At 49.1% G+C, this 19,289-nt stretch overlaps 1 protein-coding gene across 2 annotated transcripts in view; it reads left to right on the top strand.

The window, feature by feature from the left end:
- Positions 1-19,289, top strand: part of Flt3 (fms related receptor tyrosine kinase 3) — an 83,840-nt gene that overhangs the window by 45,722 nt on the left and 18,829 nt on the right. For both annotated transcript variants that reach the window (XM_028878041.2, XM_028878043.2), the window contains 8 exons: positions 58-211; positions 1,706-1,874; positions 13,224-13,327; positions 14,177-14,285; positions 14,691-14,869; positions 16,138-16,244; positions 16,326-16,458; positions 16,878-16,982. In XM_028878041.2, coding sequence (XP_028733874.1) covers positions 58-211; positions 1,706-1,874; positions 13,224-13,327; positions 14,177-14,285; positions 14,691-14,869; positions 16,138-16,244; positions 16,326-16,458; positions 16,878-16,982 — 1,060 coding nt within the window. The remainder of the gene's footprint in view (positions 1-57; positions 212-1,705; positions 1,875-13,223; positions 13,328-14,176; positions 14,286-14,690; positions 14,870-16,137; positions 16,245-16,325; positions 16,459-16,877; positions 16,983-19,289) is intronic.

Here is a 19,289-nt window from a genome sequence, read left to right as displayed (position 1 = left end):
AGTGTCCAGCCCAGGCTGGAAACCTGAAATGCAGACTCTTGTTTCATTAACACCCAGGGCAGCTACTTTGAAATGAGCACCTACTCTGCAAACAGAACCATGATCCGGATTGTGCTGGCTTTCGTGTCCTCTGTGGGAAGAAACGACACCGGACATTATACCTGCTCTTCCTCAAAGCATCCCAGCCAGTCAGCGCTGGTGACCATCCTAGGTAACCCAGGCGGCTCGGGAACCTTGTCTGTATGTTTGTTTCTGTTTTTCGAGACAGAATCTCTCTCTGCAGCCTTGGCTCCCCTGGCACTCACTGTGTGGATCGGCTGACCTTGCGCTGTATGCCTCCCGAGTGCCGGGATTATAGGCATGAGCCACCGCGCTCGGCTCTGCTTGGATTTTTGGGTGCTTTTAGTGTGGGATACGGACTGTGCAACCCTGATTCTGACTTCAGTAGAGCCGTCCACTAAGATACTGCAAAGGGAGCCTGGGAAGAGGGCTCAGTCAGCAGAGACGATGGCTGCCGAGCCCGTGGCCTGAGTTCCATCCCTGGAACCTCTACAGGTTGTCCTCTGACCCTCTGCATGTGGTCTTTGCCACGCGCACCACTCGAAACACAATATATAAGTGTAATTTAAAGAGAAAAAATTAACTTATTTTTATTTTCTGTGCATGCGTGTACCGTACCTCTATGTCTGTGCCCCAGCACGTGTATGCAGAGGCCAGAAGAGAGTTGTCGGGTCATGGGTGGCTGTGAGCCACCGTGTGGGTGCTGGGAATCGAAGTTCTCTGGAAGCGCAGATGGTGCTCTAACTGCTGAGCCATCCCTCCAGGCAAAAGTCGTAAAAGACGCTGCATTAGGATAGGGTGGTGGAGATAAGCTTCCTCCAGCCTTCCTGTCCAGTTCAGCCCTGCACACTTGGACGCCACTGTCTTCGCTCAGACTGCATTGCAATGGGATCAATATTTGCCTGACTTTGTCCTCCATAGACTGTCACATCCTGTGGACAGGGCGGTCCCTGTCCCGGGAGTCCAGAACCTGGCATTAAATACCTGCCTAATGAATCCTTGTTCTGGGAATGTGCCTCGTGTGACTGTGAGAACCGTTCTCATGCTGGGTGAGTGAGAATTAGGGGTGCCCTCGAGGATTGCAGAGTAACAACCACACATAGGTGACGTCACATTAGGGTGCAGGCTTCAGCGATGTGAGCCAGCCAAGGAGGCAGCTGGGCTCTTGGCAGAGCAGTTTGGAGGCCCACGGGGAAGCCTGGGCCATGTTGCATGTTGATTTGTACCTGGAGATTATTAGCATGGGGCTTGTCCCTGGGTCCTCGGCAAGAGGAGTATGTCCTCTTAGCTTCTGAGCATCTTTCCAGCTCCAACGTCCCACCCCTCGTAAAATCCTGCCTATCAAAGAAGAAAGAGTTCAGCCCATCTGGGGCTGAAATGCCTGTGTTTCTTCTTGGACTAGCCCAACTCACAGCTCGTCAGCATCTGTGCTTTCTTGCATTAAACTGACAAAAATTAAAAAAAAAAAAATCCTTTTACTGCAGATCTCTATGAGGTCAGTCTGGTCTAATATCAGGTTCCAAGTTGGCTGGGGCTACACAGTAAAACCTGGTTTTGTTTTTTGTTTTTGTGTTTGTTTTTTAAAGATTATTTTACCATCCTAATGCAAATATGAATATCTAATTTGCACATCTTCTTTTTACAGAAAAAGGATTCATAAATGCTACCAGCTCACGAGAGGAGTATGAAATTGACCCATATGAAAAGTTCTGCTTTTCAGTCAGGTTTACAGCCTACCCACGGATCCGATGTACGTGGATCTTCTCTCAAACGTCATTTCCTTGTGAACAAAGCGGTCTAGAGGATGGATACAGGTAAGACAACACAGAGCGTAGTTCTCCACCCTTGCCCTTGCACAGGACAGTGTTGTATTTATGGAAGTGAATCCTCTCATTATGAGTGTATGTACACACGGACAGGCACGCCCTCCCCCTCCTCCTCCAGTACTGAGGATCGACCCAGGGCCTTCCTTGTACGTGCTAGCCGAGCACCCTACCACTGAACTCAGCCCCTTGAGTTTGTGAGTTGATTTATCATTGAGTCAGGGAACTGAAGACCGAAAGCTACCCTGTGAGGGTAGCTGCCCCACATTCTCTTCTGGGAGTAAAGCCTGCCACATGAAAACAGAATCCTGGCAGCCTTTCCGTCAGGAGATTGTGGTTTCCTGTCTGAATGCTGTGCTGTGACTGTACCCTTTGTGAGTGATAGAGGAATTGAACCTCCTTGCCAACCGAAAACATTGCTCATAGGTGTGCTGATTTATGTTTTCAAACGAAAATGCAAGAATAGCTCAACCATAAGTGGCAAAGGGCAATTTAATTCTTGCAGGGATTTGTCCAACTATATTCTAGGGGGGAAAATTCTCATTCCTTCTTTGAAAAGCAAAAGCCAGCTTCCCCTGATTTCTCCCTTTAACTACGGCGCCTCTCCTTTCTTTCTTTTCAGATTTTATTTTTAGTAGTTTTAGGGGGTGTGTGTGTGTGTGTGTGTGTGTGTGTGTGTGTCTGTGTGTGTGCGCGCGCGCGTGCGCGTGTGTCTTTGCATTTGAATGCGATGTCCATGGAGGCAGAGGCTTGGTTACAGTCAATTTTGAGCTGCTGGGAACCCAACTCAAGCACTCCTCAAGTGCTCTTTCTTAGCTGCTGGACCAGATCCACACCGCATCTTCTCCTGTTTCTTACAGCCCATGGCTTCAAGGTAGACTGTGAAAGCCAGGGTGTTGCTGCTGTCGCCAGGCGGTGGTGGCACACTCGGGGAGGCAGAGGCAGGCAGATCTCTGTGAGTTCGAGGCCAGCCTGGGCTACAGAGCGAGATCCAGGACAGGCTCCAAAGCTACACAGAGAAACCCTGTCTTGGAAAAAACAAAAACAAAACAAAACAAAAAAGGGTCTGCTGTCTAGAACAGTCGCTGTTTCTCAGCATGTGATCCATGAGTGTGAGAGTCACTTGGGCAATTGTCTTTAAAGGTAGATTCATGGCTCCTGTTCTAGACATGCTGAATCAAACTTTGTTCTTTTCCAGATAGGGGCTCGCTATGTTGCCTGGGTTGGACTTGAACCCTTGAGTTCAGGCGACCCTACCTTGGCCTCCTAAGTGGCTGGCACTGTTAGGCAACAATGGCTGGAAGGCCTTGGTGGCTGATTTGTCTTAGGCTCGCTCTCTAACACAGTAGCCAGCCACCAGCGTGAGGCTGGGGAGGACTTCCCACTGGGCCGCCCTACATTGAGATGTAAAACACACTCTAGGTTTGGAAGACTCTGTATTTAAAAAAGAATGTAAAATCTCATTAACAGTTTCCACATTGGTGCTGTGCTTAAATGACTGTGTCTGAGGCACGAGGGGTTAAAGAAATCAGCTGCTGAGCCTAGCTTTTCCCTCTTCTTTCTAATTCAATACATAGCTGGCGGGGAATTTAAAAAGGGAGAATGTGGTGGCTTGTGTTTGTGGCTCATCATGATCTTGTTGGATCTCTCTGGTCACTGTGATGACTAAAAGCTGAGTTCTTTTTACCTTAATTCTGCTTGGCGCTTGCTTCATGATATTGTTGTTATTTATTTTTTTTTTGTAATTCCCATAAGTGACTTGTAACTGGTCTTTGAGAGAGAGAGAGAGAGAGAGAGAGAGAAGAAGAGAGAGAGAGAGAGAGAAGCACTGGGATGGGACCTGGGGCCTTGCATGCTAAACAAGTGCTCTATCACTGACCTTCAGCCTCAGCCTTGTTTGGATTTTTGTTGTTGTTGTTTTTTAAAGATTAATTTTTAATCTCCTATGTGTGTGTGCGCATGCCTGTCTGTCTGTCTGCCTGCCTGCCTGTGACGGATCCCCTAGAACTGGAGTTATCGGCAGTTGTGAGCCACCTGATGTGGGTGCTGGGAATTGAACTCAGGTCTTCTGCAGGAGCCATACTGACTTTTAACCCCTGAGCTGTCTCTCTGCCCCATGGATTTTCCTGGGGATGCAGGTGTCTGGTGGGGTGTGTATACATGTGTGTAGGCACCCATGTGCAGAGGCCACATCAACACTGGAGGTCATCCGCTATTGTTCTCCAAGATTTGTTTTTAAAAAGTATTTATTTATTTTGTGCATTTGAGTGTTTTGCTTGCATGTATGTCTATGCATCAGATCACGTGTGTGACTGGTGGGATGAGATCCCTTGGAAATAGAGTTGTGGATGGTTGTGAGCTGCCATGTGGTACTAGGCATCAAGCCTGGGTCCTCTGCAGAGACAAGTGCTCTTAGCCACAGAGTCATCCTAGCCGCCTCCACTGTTTTTTAAGACGGACTTTCTCACTGAACTTGGACTCACCATTTTGGCTGGACCGGCTGCCGTCAAGTCCCAGGATTCACCTGTCTCTGTGTGGCCCCCATATGCCAGCCCCAGGGTAACAGGAGCACGCTGCTGCACCATCTTACATGGCATGGATCTGCACTCGGGTCCTCATGCTGTGCAGTGAGTGCTTTATCCACTGAGCTAAATCCCCAGCTCCCTATTTGGATTTTTAGAATTGTCATGTAGGGATTACAGAGAACTGCGCACCTTCTCTAATAAATGTATCCTAGTGTTCAAGGATTCAACCCGAGGCTAGCTAAGAATGGAGTTCCCACCAGCAGTGTGCTCAGTGTGCCTGCGTTGTGAACTGAGTCATCCCTCTGTTGCAGAGGGCTGTCTGCACTATAGACCCTCTAACCAGCATCCCTGGCCCGCACTCACGGATACCAGCAGCACATCTGCCTTCTCTCAGTCGTTACTGACCAAAAATGTCTCCAGATGTCCCGTGGCAGGAATAAAACGCCCTCGACTGAGGGTCCCGTCTATTCTCATGCTCTTTTGTTTCTTCCTTTGCTTGTTTGAGACAGGGTCTCTCTGAGTAGTGCTGGCTGTCCAGGCACTGCCATGTAGACCAAGCTGGCCTTGAACTCACCATGCCTGGCTCTAATAAACTCTTATCCAGAACTTGAATTCCAGAAGCAGCAGACAGGGAGGGGGCCACCGGATGGCGTTGTTCAGGACGGTTGGGTGGCAGGCCCCGCTGCACTGGTGTGACCTAACAGCCTTAGAGACTGCCCTTGCGTGCCGGGACATTTGTGAACCTGACTCGGGTAAAGGAGGAGTCAAATTTGGTTTAACAAATGTCCCTTTGGGTGGTGGTGGTGCACGCCTTTAAACCCAGCATTCCAGAGGCAGAGGCAGTCGATCTCTGTGAGTTCCAGGCCAGCCTAGGCTACACCTTGAGTTCCAGGCTATCCTGGACTACACATTGAAGTGTCACTTGAGTGGGTAAGGTGCTGCCACTTCCCTTTGCCCCCAGAGGACACATATTGTCACTGTGTGACATGGAGACACACAGCAGAACCTCTCGAGGTGTCACAGAGCTGTGTCTGCCATGCAGTTAGGGGCCACTGCACTGGGCTGGGTAGCCACATTGCATCAGGGGCTCCAATCCGCAAGCCTGAGCCCAGCATCTTTCCATCCCAGCTTGAGCAATCCTGTGACCCTCTCGTTTCCGTCAACTGGGAGCAGCTCCAAGCTTATAATCCCTGTAAAGATGGCTGCACGTCATCTCTCTAGCTCTGCCCAGTGCCTCCTTCAGGAAATGTGTGTGAACCAGGGAGTGGACTCGTCATCACTCCTGGACATCGCTTCTAGGAGAAAGCTGAATCCTTGGTGTCTCCCATGAACTGCACCGACACCAAGTGCAGAGTGTGTGTTTCTTTGAAAGTTCACAGAGAATACAACCTGTGCCAGGTGTAACAGGGCACAGAAGCCCATGGTGAAACAGACAGCAAGAGAGGTGAACCCGTTCTCAGTGTCCCACAACTCTTCTCTCGGCTGTAGGCTCTGGGTTGAGGTGGGAGGTAGCACAGGTTCTATTTAACTTTTGATGATAAAAGTTCCAAATTGACTAATAAGCCAAAGGAGCCCTCATCCTAAACTCCCCGCTGGATGCTGCAGTTTGCGCAAGGTGAGTTGGGACAGTAAAGTATCGAGTTTGCGTTTTGAGAGCGGAGGTGAGCGGCAGAGCGGCCGGAGGGTTGGCTTTTGTTTTTTTCTTTTTTAATCTGTGCTGGATTCCTGCAGAAGCTTCACTGCGGTCGTGGGGCACACCAGAAGTCTCTCAGCTTCCCCACATCACAGCTTCATTTCTGCAATTTACTTCCTCAAATCTCACCCTGAGCTTTACTGGGGCTTGCCTTTCCGCGCTCGCGTTTGGTTTCCAGCTGCCATGGTGCCCTTTTGCTTCTGAAAAAAAGAGTGAAGAATGCTTGCCCCTTACTTTGAGTAATTATCTAGACTCACTAATAACCACCAAGTCCACCTTAGTGTCATGGCAGAAAAAGCAGGAGCTTGTGGTAACTTTTCCCCAGAGGTATTTCATTCTTTCCTCCGTGAGCCTCGGTTCTGTCCCCACCAAGGCTCTCTCAGAGTGTTTCCAAAGTGAAGCAAGGGCATCCCTCACACGTTCACAGTCTGGATGACCAGCTAGGGGCCTGCTCAGAACAAGAGCAGGGACATGGAAGCCTCTGGACTGGACCTGTGGCAGAGCTGACGTTACTTTTTACTGATGAGGGGGGGTTTGGGGGTAGGGAGACACCAATGCATACAGGAAGGGAGGGAAAGGTATTTGGCTCTAGAGCAATACCATGAGACCCAACTAAGCAGCATCTCCGTTTATTCATCTGTGTGTAACGGGCCCTGGCTCCTTCTTTTCCTCACTACACAGTGAGACCCTGTCTTAAATGTATAGAATAAGTGTCTTTAATTTAATAGTTGTACTGTTACATCTTAGTTATAATTTTAATAGCTATATAGTGTTATAGATTTTAAAAGTTGAAACAGGATCTCATTGTATAGCACTGGCTAGCCTGGATCTCACTCTGTAGACCAGGCCGGCCTCAAACTCACAGAATTTCCACCTGCCTCTGCCTCCCTGGTACTAATATTAGAGGTGTGTGCTACCATGCCTGGCCCTAGATGTAACATTCTTTATGAGTCATAGGCTGATCCCAGAGCCCTGGGCCAAACTTGGCCTTTCTCAGCTCCTCCCTCTGGGGACTAAATACAAGGCAGTAGAAAGTGACTTGTGGTGAGAGGAACCCCTCTTCCTGATTGTAATGACATTACATTGTCTTAGCCTCCAAGATATGTCATTGTGAACTCAAATTTCCTGAAGCCAAAATAGAAATAAAGAAAGGGAAAAAATGTGGAAGAAATGACGCTCTGAGCCTCCTGATCAGCTGATGGCCACACAGATTGTTGCTGGGGTCATAAGGGTGGGAGGAAGCCAGGTGTGGTGGCATGGACCTATCACCTGGGAACACTGGAGGCTGAAGGCGCAAAGAATTCGAGTCTGGGGACTATCAAGGCCATGTAAAGGCAAGCGAAAGCGGTAAAACCGTCTGGAGATTTGATTCTGTGTCCCACTAAGTTATGTGATGGATTTCCTACCTGGATATTGTTGAAGAGAAAATACCTCAGGGGCCTTCTTTGTGTCAAGCCATACCCTGTGGAGACTGCACAAAGAACAGGCAAGAAGACTCTTCGTGCAGCCTTGTGCTTTGTTCTGCACAGTGCAAAATGGTTGGGTGTAGTTGGATTTTTTCTTTGGGTTGCTATCTCACAAAAAAAAAAAAAAAAAAAAAGACACAGAGACTTATGTTAATAATGAAAGCTCGGCCTATAGCTTAGGCTTGTTTCTAGCTAGCTCTTATAACTTAACCCATTTTGGTTCATCTACGTGTTGTCATGTGACTCGTGGCTTTTCCCTCTCCTCCTGCATGTCTTTCATCCTGTTTTTGTTTGGCTGGTAACTCCCTTTCTTCTTCCCAGTGTTCTCTCTGCCCTGAAAATCCTGCCTAGCTATTGGCCATTCAACTTTTTATTAAACCAATCAGAGTGACGTGTACAAAAAGGAGTATTCCACAACAGTTGTGTGGTTATTAGTTTCTCCACCAAACTGAGCAGAACACTTGGGCGTGGTCCCTGGCTAGCCATGTCAGTCGGTCAGTCCCTCTCCTCCTCTCCATCCCTGTCTCTGTCTCCTCCTTGTCTCCCTCTTTTTGACACAAGCAAGGATCACTATGTGACCCACGTTAGCCTTAAACTCTTTTTTTTTTTTTTAAGATTTATGTATTTTTATTTTCTATGTGTTAGTGTCTGCCTGAATGTTTGTATGTGCACTCCTGGTGCCCATGGAGGCCAGAAGAGGGCACTGGACCCCCTGGCAGCATTACAGGCAGCTGAGAGTTGCGGTGTGGGTTCTGGGAATTGAACCTGGGTCTTCTGAAAGACCAGCCCTTGGAGTCCTGTCTCCAGCCTTTGACCTTGAACTCTTAATCCTCCCATTTCTGCCTCCTGAGCACCAAGACTGACAGATGTGCGCCAGTGCCCTCAGCAGCTGGCTGTGTTGTTTTTGTTTGTTTGTTTGAACTCTTTTCTCGCTTCCTTTTCAAGGCCTTTGGCCATTGCCCAGAGAGAATCACATTTTCTGCTTTGGAGGCTCATGTCTGTCTTCACGTTCTGTAGCCTGGGAATTGCTGCACTTTGCCCCACCCCCACCACACCCCCATAGCTGGCCTTTGCCTTTTCTTTTTTTTCTTTTTTTTTTTTGCGGAGTCGGGGGAGGGGGTTCCAGACAGGGTTTCTCTGTGTAGCTTTGGTGCCTGTCTTGGGTCTTGCTCTGTAGACCAGGCTGGCCTCGAACTCACAGAGATCCGCCTGGCTCTGCCTCCCGAGTGCTGGGATTAAAGGCGTGCACTACTGCCGCCGCTGCCTTTTCTCACATCATTCTGTCACTGAACTCACCAGCATTTCTTCCTCGTCCTGAAGTAGCCGGGTAAGAAATGGGGTCTGCGGGAGACGCTCGGACGGCAGCGTGTTTGCCTGACTTCCAGAAAGCCCTGGGTTCAGTCTCTGGTTTCACAAAGCCAGACGCGGTGGTGTACTCAGAAGGTGGAAGGCAGGCGTCCAAAGCCATCCTTTAGCAAGTTCAAGTTCAGTCTGGATGCCAGAGACTCTCTTTTAAAAGAGAAGTGGAGACAGAGTTATGCAAGGATCTCTCTGAGTTCCAGGCTAGTCAGGGCCACAGTGAGACCCTGCCTCCTCCCATAACCACACCCCCTCAAGAAAAAGATGAGGGGCGAGAGATGGAGAAAAGTGTATACAGTTCTCAGCCTTTACTTGCTGAGAGCATTTTCTTTTACTTTTGGTGGTCCTGGGGACTGAACTCGGGGCAGTGCCCATGTCAGGCAAGCAAGCGTTCTAGCATGCACCTCGCCTGCAGCCCAACTGCTGGAAATGACTCCCATCTCACTAGACACAGGAGCATCCGGCTAGGAGTCAAGGGCACGCACCGTCAACCCTGGCTCAAAGCTCCAGCTCTCCGGGTGTATCGTGGGGTCATCTGGGACTCTGCTGTTGCCTTTTGCATCTACACACCAGCACCTGCAATTTTGTTTCCTTCGGCGCCCCTCTGGTCTGCCCTTTCCCATTCTCCCTCCGTAGCAACATTCTCTGAAACCTCAAGTGTGAACTTTTATGTCTCCTGTGGTGGAACTTGCCACGCTCTAACTTTTCTGCACCGTTTCCCCATTCCTTCCTGAACTTTAGAGACAGCATCTCCCCATGGACCTCGCCCAGCTCACACCTACAGTCTTCCTGCCTCAGCCTCCCGAGTGCTGAGACAAAGGTGTGCGTCACCATGCCCACATCCCGTAATTGCTTCTTTATCTGTCTGCTTCTAACATCCAATTGGAAGTTCCGGGATAACAGAAACACTTTTTTTTTTTCTTTTCCGAATTTGCTGCTGGAGCTTGATTCTTCCCACAGCACCAGGTCTCCATTGGCAGCCGAATGAACGCATGGGTTCTCAGACTGTGACTATCACCTCCAGACTTCCCGCCGATACACTTCTCCCAGGACCACCAGGCACATCGAAAACGTGCTGTGGGTATTGTGCTCAGGCACCCATAGTATCTCCTTCCAGTTTTCACCTCTCTGAACAATTAGACTGCTTTTCAAGGGTCTTCATCAGTGGACTCCATTCTACCCCATCAGCCCTCTTTTCCCAGACATCCCAGCACCTCCCTCTGCCCCCGGCAGGAGGCCCCACTTCCATGGCCCCAGGACCTCCTGCCTTCAGAACTGTGGTTGCTTGTTCTTGCGCCTCTTCCTTCTTTTTACCCTCGGAGCTTAGCCGACTCCAGTCCTGCCTCTGTGAAGTTCACAGAACTTTCTATGCCGACCTCTGCCTCCTTTGGGCATCTTCAATGTGACGCGTTAACCGTTCCACGTACGTCTTACGGCCCACTTGGTCTACAGTCTTTTTGAAGATGGGAGGAGAATAACTGGGCCCTTACCTGTTGAAGGCTTGTCCACTAGAGAGCAGCTAGGAGCTGATAAAGAACCTTGATTGGTGAGGACCTGTGGGAAGTCTGTGCATGGTTGGGTGCCCTCTCTTGGAGGGGGGGATGCCCCCCACTCCCTGTCTTTGGCTTCCTCCCTACATCTTGCGCTCTTGCCATGTTGTGCCCCCTCGCTGGCCCCAGAGCAACAAGGACAACCAGCTGCGCGGATTGAAGCCTTCGAACCCGTGCGCCCCAATCAGCACGTTCTCTGTTGTGTTGACAGAAGCGAGGTCTGTATCCCGCACAGCGGGCTTCAGGATGGCATCTGTGCCAGCTGCTGCCTGCTTTTCACTCAGAGTAAAATTTTTACATTTTAGTTATTTATTTAGTGTGTGGGGGTGTGTGTGGGGGGGGGTGCACACGTGCATTGCATGGAGGTCAGAGGACAACCCTGGAAGTCAGTTCTCTCCGTCCACCTTGTGCATTCCAGAGATGAAATTCCGCTTGTCAGTCTTGGTGACAAGAGTCCCTGCTGAGCCATCTTCTCAGTGCGCCTGCCTGCTGGGGAACAGTCTTTTTTTTGTGCGATATGAATATGTATCACTCTCACTGGTTAATGAAGAGCTGACGTACCAGTAGCTAGGCAGGATTTTCAGGGCAGAAGGAATGCTGAGAAGGAGGAGGGCAGAGTCTCCAGAGCCGAGATCCAGGAGAAACATAGGAAGTTCATAGACAGGTAAACAAGCCTCCGGGCGGCACGCAGGTGACCAGCAATGGGTTAATTTAAGTTGTAAGAGCGGCTGGAGACCAGCATGTGAGCAGGTGTTGCAGCTCAGGGCCAAAGGTGTCCTGACTGATCGCGGAGTCAGGCTATACCTGGAGTTGGGGTGCGGAGAGGGATGGTCTCCCCGCAGGATACAGCAATCTTGCTCCTCTCCTGGAGAGCTGCTACAGCTGAGCCTTGCTCGGCCCTCACTTTAGGGGGCTTCCCAGCAGAGCTCTGCTGATTCTCCAGCCAAGATGTTGCTTCTTTTGCTTCACTCTGCTAAAGGGGGAAACCCCTGCAGAAATGTAGCAGTCTCCTCCAGCTCCAGGGAAAAGTTGTTACTTTTCTGCTCAGCCTTGCTGTCTCCTAAGGGACATCTCAGCGAGGTTCTTCTGTTCAGCTCCACCTTGCCCAGTCTCCTAAGGGACATCTCAGCAAGGTTCTTCTGTTCAGCTCTGCCTTGCTCAGCCCCACATAAAAGGATGCCTCTGCAAGGTTTTTTCTGCTCAGTCCTGTAAGGGATGTCTTAGCAAGGTTGTTCTTCTCTGCACTGCTGAATGAACATCTTCACACCCAAGATTCTTTTGAGAAAGAGATTTATTTGGGAAGCAGGAGTCCAGGAGAGTGGCGGCCTCTACCAGGGTGGGAAAGGACATCCCACAACTGAACAGGCAAAGGGGTTTATGTAAGGTTTCTTAGGGGCAGAGTTTCTCCAAGGAGAAGATTTTCTGTCCCGGGATTGGTTAGTTATTTCTGCTCAGGGATTGGTTAGTTTCGTTGGGCAGGGCCAAAGATGGCCCTGATTTCAGAGCCAAACTGTGTTTCTTTCACTGGCCTCTCTTAGCTTTTTGGCTCTAATTCCAAGACCAGGGCATATTTCTTTCATTGGCTCTGATTCTGGGGATAAAGAGTGTTTCTTTGGCACTGGTTTCAGAGTCAGGGCATGTTTCTTTGGTTCTGGGTTCAGGGATAAAGTGTTTCTTTGACTAGCTCAGGTTCCAGATCCAGGCTGTGTTTCTTTCACTGGTTCTGGGTTCCAGCGTCAGGGTGGGTTTCTTTGGCTGGCTCCTTTTCCCTACACCTAAGCTATTGGCCGAGCATTTACAGAGACTATTGTGTCTCTGTGCATTTATCCTGGAGCCAGCGGGTCCTGCAAAAACTCTGCCTATGCCTGCCTACCTTCCTGTCCTGCTCTATTTGCGTGCATCCCCCTTCTCACACATCTTCAAGTAAGTTATGGTCTAATAATTAAATATTTTCTCAGGGGAAGAACACAGGGGAGGAGGACAAAGTAGAACAGAGATAATGACAATGTGTGAAAATGCCATAATGAAACCCATTAATTTGTACTTTTTATAACTTTAAAAATAAATACAAAATTTTATTAAAATAAAATACACAAAAATATGATTCTTCTAACAACCTTATTTTAAAAAAATCAGTATCTCCTGAGCAAGGCTTTTTCCTTTTCTTTGGGTCTTTGTCACAGTGGGTGTGTGAAAGCACACTCCTTGCCTTCTCTGGCTCCAGCCAGCATCCCATGGGCCTCGTAAGCATGGTGGGTAACCCACAATGCAAAGGTGCCCGTGTAAAAACATCTGTTCACTGTGCATCCCCAGGAGGCATTAGAGCCTGTCCAGTTAGTTCAGTTAAAGATCTGTGAACTCAAACTGGAAGTTTGAGCCTTCACTAATGTTAACTGCCATGTGTAAGTCAACGGTTGATCATTGGATCATTGGTGATTGGTTGATCACCAGGGACTCGATCATTTCAGGAAGCAGGAAGTTCCTCGGCCCACAGGGATTCATCTGTGTCCTGGGAAGTCAAAGTGGAGTATGGTGAGCAGGACCAGGGACTTCCTGTCTCTCTGAGGATCCCTAGCCCTCGTGAGCCCTAACCTTTGCTGCATTTGCGTTTCTACAAAGTTCTCAGATGCTGTGCGTCCAAGCACTTTGAGTCAAAAGGGTTAGAATGCAGGTCTGGTGACTGTTCTTCACTGTAACCTCTCCTGGAAGCACTGGGCTAAGTCGGTCTTTAATGCTTTCTCAAACAGCATATCTAAATTTTGCGATCACAAGAACAAGCCAGGAGAGTACATATTTCATGCAGAAAATGATGATGCTCAGTTCACCAAAATGTTCACGCTGAATATAAGAAGTAAGTTAAATCTCATTTTGTCTCTTTTTTTCCCTATTAATTTTTAACCAAGAAGAACCAAACACAGCTTAGAAGGGATGCTATCAAACTGGTTCTTTTTAAAGAGAGATTTATTTATTTTTGTGTATATGAGCCTGCATGAATATCTCTGCCTCACATGCATGCAGTACCCACAAAGGCCAGAAGAGGGAGTCTGACCCCCTGGAACTAAAGTTACAAATGGTTGTGAGTCACCATGTGGGTGCTGGCAACTGAACCCAGGTCCTCTAGAAGAGCAGCCAGTGCTCTTAACCATCTCTCCAGCTCCTGAAACTGCTTTTGTAAACTACATTCTCCTTGTATGTTGACTTTAGTTGCCTATGTCCCTTTTTCTATTTATCCCCAGAGCTAAGACATGTTCTGTCTCCTCTGTGCCTGTCCTCTCTGCTGTGACTTTATTGGCTTGGCACTTTGAAAGGAACGCAGAGAAAAGTCTGTAGAGTCACCTGCTGTTTATTTGTTTTAATGGATTCTTATTTTGGTCTATGCAAAAGTAAGAAAAAGACAGTCTATTTCATTAGGCTTTGTTTTGAAGCTAGGTATTGTGGTGTGGTGTGCAGGTAGATGGAGGGTTCTGCCCCTCAGCTCCCTCTAGGGGGTGAGCCTGAGGAGGCGGCGTTGCCTCTCCCAGTCAGGAAGATTATGTGACAGAGGAGGGAGGGACCAACCACAGTTGTGAGGCATCGTAAATGAGGGGCTTCCCCAGGGCACACGGCCTGGCGTAAACAGGCGGCCTAAACTGAAGCCTGCCGGGAGCTGTTTCTGGAAAGCCTCCTCTTCCATGAGCTCATTGCATGTTACTTTCCACAGAGAAGCCGCAGGTGCTAGCGAAGGCCACAGCCAGCCAGGCGTCCTGCTCCTCTGATGGATACCCGTTACCCTCTTGGACCTGGAAGAAGTGTTCCGACAAGTCTCTCAAGTAATGAGGAGCTTGACGTCTCTTGAAATGGAAGAGCCAAGCTGGACACGGTGGTGCACGCCCGTAATCCCAGCACTCGGGAGGCTGAGGCAGGAGGATCTTAGAGTTTGAGGCTAGCCTAGGGTACATAGTGAGGCCCTATTCCAAAAAAAACAAGAAGGAAGAAAGGAGTGAGGGGGAGGGAAAGGGAGAAAAAAGAGGAAGAAGGAGAATGAGGAGGAGGAAGATTCCCTGACCTTTGGGCATGAATACAGCTTAAGGAAGAAATGCGTGCCTGACTTGGCTATCACTCCCTATGGCCACAGCTTGTTTCTTTGGGAACCATCAGTAGAAACTCTGACTTCCCATCTTACCATGACCCTGCCCACCTAACTTCCCTTCCCACCATTTTTTTTTTCTTTCCAGCTGCACTGAGGAAATCCCAGAAGGAGTCTGGAATAAAAAGGCTAACAGAAAAGTGTTTGGACAGTGGGTATCGAGCAGTACCCTAAATATGAGTCAGGCTGGAAAAGGGTTTCTGGTCAAATGCTGTGCGTACAATTCCATGGGCACGTCTTGTGAGACCATCCTTTTAAACTCACCAGGTATGCAGCCGCGAGCTGTTGTGGTAACCACACTCTCTCCTCAGAAACTCCCCGCGTGAAGCCGGCCACGGTGGCTGGCTTTTACTGGGGAATTTTTGCAGGACAGCGTAGTTCTGAGTGTGAGATCTTTTTTGAGTCAGGCAGGAATCCCCAGAGAGACTGTGCCCCATTTTACTTCTCGGGTCTCAGTTCTCCTTAGGTGTTATGACTCAGGGCTGTGGAGTCCTGTGAGCCCCTGGTGTGGGGAAGAGCTAACCAAGGCAAGGCAGGCTTGGTGATCTGGAATCTCGGTCCTTTTCAGAGTTGTTAATTCCCTTATTTACTTTTAACCTGCCGTTCCTCGTCTTGGGGTTGCTTTTAGAGTCTTCCTAAAATTGCACTAGTAATTTAGGGTCACCAGATAATATTGATTAATTCAAACCCGGAGTGGTGGACACAGCCCACCTCTCGTACCAGGGGCAGAAGCAAGAGGTTCCCAAGTTCAGGTCCAATCTGGGCTACATAGTGACCCTGCTTCAGAAAAATGCAAACCAAAACAGGCAAATAAGTCAAGCTCTGGCTGTGGAGAGACGTCAGGCTCACCAGTTAAGAGCACTTGCTGCTCTTGCGGAGGACCAGGGTTCAGTTCCCAACAGCCATTTAGCAGCTCACAGCCACCTGTAACTCCAGTGCCAGGGGATCTGACATCCTCTTCTGGCCTCTGAGGGCACCAGACATGCACATGGTGCACATAGACACACATGCAGGCAGATACTCATGTATGTGACTTCTCTACACCCATGTGACGAATCTGCGTAACAAACACATAGACTTCTTTTTGTCTGCCGGGCTTGGTGGAAGGATTAAATGGCTACCATCCTTATGAGCTAATGGCCTTGTTTAAAAAATGGGTTCAGGCCGGGCAGCGGTGGCTCACGCCTTTAATGCCAGCACTCGGGAGGCAGAGCCAGGCGGATCTCTGTGAGTTTGAGGCCAGCCTGGGCTACAGAGCGAGTTCCAGGACAGGCACCAAAACTACACAGAGAAACCGTCCTGAGGAAAAAAAAAAATGGGTTCAGAATTGTTTCTTATTTTCTGGAAAGGGAACTTACTGTGCATAGACATGGTGCTTGGTTTTCTGTGGGGCACCCAGGATACACAGATGCCCATAAGGGCTGAGGATGGTGGTTACTTGAACAGGATGTGAGAGAGTCTAAATGGAGAGGGGGACCACTTCTAACTGCGCACAGGAGTTTCAGCTCCCCGCCCGGCTTCTGCTTGTCTTGCAGGCCTCTTCCCTCTCATCCAAGACAACATCTCCTTCTACGCGACGATTGGCCTCTGCCTCCCCTTCATCGTCGTCTTAACTGTGCTGATCTGTCACAAGTACAAAAAGGTAAAAGCGCAGTGAAGGCTCCTTCCCGGCTTGGCTCTGCAGCTCTGCGGACTGCCGCTGACTCCCTGTTCATCTCTGAAGCAACTTAGGTACGAAAGCCAGCTGCAGATGGTCCAGGTGACCGGGCCCCTGGATAACGAGTACTTCTACGTTGACTTCAGGGACTACGAGTATGACCTCAAGTGGGAGTTTCCAAGAGAAAACTTAGAGTTTGGTAAGGACTGAGTGTTCAGAGCTTCTGTGGCATTTCCTCTTCCTTGTGAAATCTTTTTTTTTTTTTTTTTTCAGACAGGGTTTCTCTGTGTAGCTCTGGCTGTCCTGGAACTCACACTGTAGCCCAGGCTGGCCTTGAACTCATGGAGATCCACCTGCCTCTGCCTCCCTAGTGCTGGGATGAAAGGTGTGCGCCACCACTACCTGGTGTCCTTTTTTAAAAATTCATTTTATGTGCATTGGTGTGAAGGTGTCAGATCCCCTGGAACAGGAGTTACAGACAGTTGTGAGCTGCCATGTAGGTGCTGGGAATTGAACCCAGGTCCTCTGGAATTGCAGCCAGTGCTCTTAACCACTGAGCCGTCTCTCCAGCCCTGCCTTGCAACAATCTTTTAACACGTGCTTACCCCCTCTTTGCAGGGAAAGTCCTGGGGTCCGGTGCTTTCGGGAGAGTGATGAATGCGACAGCCTATGGGATTAGTAAAACGGGAGTCTCGATTCAGGTGGCAGTGAAAATGCTGAAAGGTACAGTGCAAAAGGGGGGGGGGGTCATCTCAGCAGAATCACTCAGAGGCGGGGTGCGGCTGCCTCCTCTCCCTCTGCTCTCGCCCGTTATTCTGATGGTTCCTGTTTGCCGAGCCCTAAGGTTAATGCGGAGCAAGCAGCAGGTAGGGTCCTGAGTCGAGAGTACAAGCCGTGAAGGCAAACCCCGCTTCCTCTTCTCTCTTTGCGCAGTTCTTATTGGCTGCTGTGTTACGGTTTGACACAGATTCTGGGGAGGAGAACAAACCAGGGACTTCTCACTTCCCTCTCTGCTCCGTCTCCTCCCATCTGGCATCCACCCCCAGACAACGGCATCCTCACCCGATTTTTAACCCAGTGCTAAGGATTGAACCCAGAGCTTTCCGCCTGCTAGACAAGCCCTCCACCTCAGAGATACATCCCCAGCCCTTCATTCTGTAAGGTCCTGCCTTGCCATATAACTCAGGCTGGCCTTGAACTCACAGCTCTAGCTTTTATTTCAGGAATGCTGAGGTTACAGGTGTATGACCTCATTCCCGGCCAGCCCACTCTCTTGCTAAGGTGGTCTCTGTAAAAGTAAAGGGAGCTTCCCCCCACACCTCCCCCACAGTCACCGAGGGGAGTCACAGCATAGCCAGGTCACTGAGCTTCTATTCATCCTGAGTTAGAGAAGGGAACAGAGTGGAAGGTGTGTGTGTGTGTGTGTGTGTGTGTGTGTGTGTGTGTGTGTGTGTGTGTGTCTGTCTGTCCTATCATATAATAAAGTCTCTTAGGTGACTTTTGTAGTCTTTCTGGGTAGGGTGTCCTGGGCGTAGAGACTTTTAATCTCATCTTTCCAAGATTTCATGGCGATTGCATACATTTCTCCTGGAAAGAGAATTTCTTGCAGCAGATAAAGGAACATCAGAAGGTCCATCTTTGTGCTTTGAGCTGAAAGAAGGTTAAGAGACGAGAGTTGGGTGAGGGTGGCCTGACAGGGGAGGGGGACCTCAAGGCTGCTGCTTTAGTCAAAGCTACCATGCTTTGTTTGAGGCTTGGGGTTCTGTTTTCAGAGCTTCGGCACCCCAGGCAGCTAAACCTGTGATCAGTTCAGTCTTTGTGTTCCTGAGTCACAGCATGTAAGATGCTGCTGCGTGTCCTTCCGTCTCCGAACACGTCACTGCTGTCTTCCCCACCCTGGGCTTCCTCTTCATCCTGCCTGCATCTCAGCCCTTGGCTGGAGTGTCTTCCATTCAGTTTTTGTTGTTGTTGTTGTTGTTTTTTATTGTGAAGCCACTATGTATATGTATATGTATATGTATATGTATATGTATATGTATATGTATATGTATATGTATATCTTGGTTTAGGATACATACATTTTCTGTAGCTCAAGTGCAGGTCATGAAAGGGAATGGATTCCCTCCTGTATCTGCAAAGTACAAAATCCTGAAGGAATAACAGAACGTTATCACTTGTTAAATCTGGGTAACAAATACGTAGCTTTCTCTTACATTGTTTTTCCTTATGAGCATATCTTCGGTCCACAAAATAAAGGGTGTCACTGTGGCATTTTCCTACCTGTTCACCACTTCCCATCACCCTCTCTTATCAGTCTCTTCCTCCTCCGATTGGTCCATTCCCTCTTCCCGAATGGCTCCCTTCTACTTCTGCGCCTTTCCCCTTTTTAATCTAGAGTCTACATGTGAGAGATGACACGCGGTCTTTGTCTTTCTGAGCTTGGCTCTTTTTTTTTTTTTTTTTTTTTTTTGGTTTTTCGAGACAGGGTTTCTCTGTGTAGCTTTGCGCCTTTCGTGGAGCTCACTTGGTAGCCCAGGCTGGCCTCGAACTCACAGAGATCTGCCTGGCTCTGCCTCCCGAGTGCTGGGATTAAAGGCGTGCGCCACCAACGCCCGGCGAGCTTGGCTCTTTTATTTAACATGACAGTCTCTAGTTCCATCCATCCTCTTCCAGATGACATAATCCTATTCTTCACATCTGAATAACCCACCCTATGCTCCGCATCTCCATTGTCCGTTCACCTGCTGCAGGTTCCTGGGCTGGTTACATAGCATGGCTATTGAAGGGCCGACGTCAGCTTCCTGTGTGGAGTTCCTCTTCCCTCCACGCACTCCACACACTCACCATGGGCTGCCCTCCAGAACACAGCTTCACCTGCTGTATCCAGAGCTCTCATAACCATTCCCCTTCTAAGCCTTGGCGTCATGTGCCCAGATACTCGTATCTCAGTGTTACTCGTTCATGTTGAAGTCCCCCACCCTGGACCCCATCTCTGCTCCAGCTTAGTGATTACTGTGTCATTTCAGGGAG

Source organism: Peromyscus leucopus, chromosome 23 (genome assembly GCF_004664715.2).
Source record: "Peromyscus leucopus breed LL Stock chromosome 23, UCI_PerLeu_2.1, whole genome shotgun sequence".
In the NCBI taxonomy this organism is placed as follows: domain Eukaryota; kingdom Metazoa; phylum Chordata; class Mammalia; order Rodentia; family Cricetidae; genus Peromyscus; species Peromyscus leucopus.
Note: the sequence above shows the minus strand (reverse complement) of the source record. Positions and strands in the feature narration are given on the sequence as shown.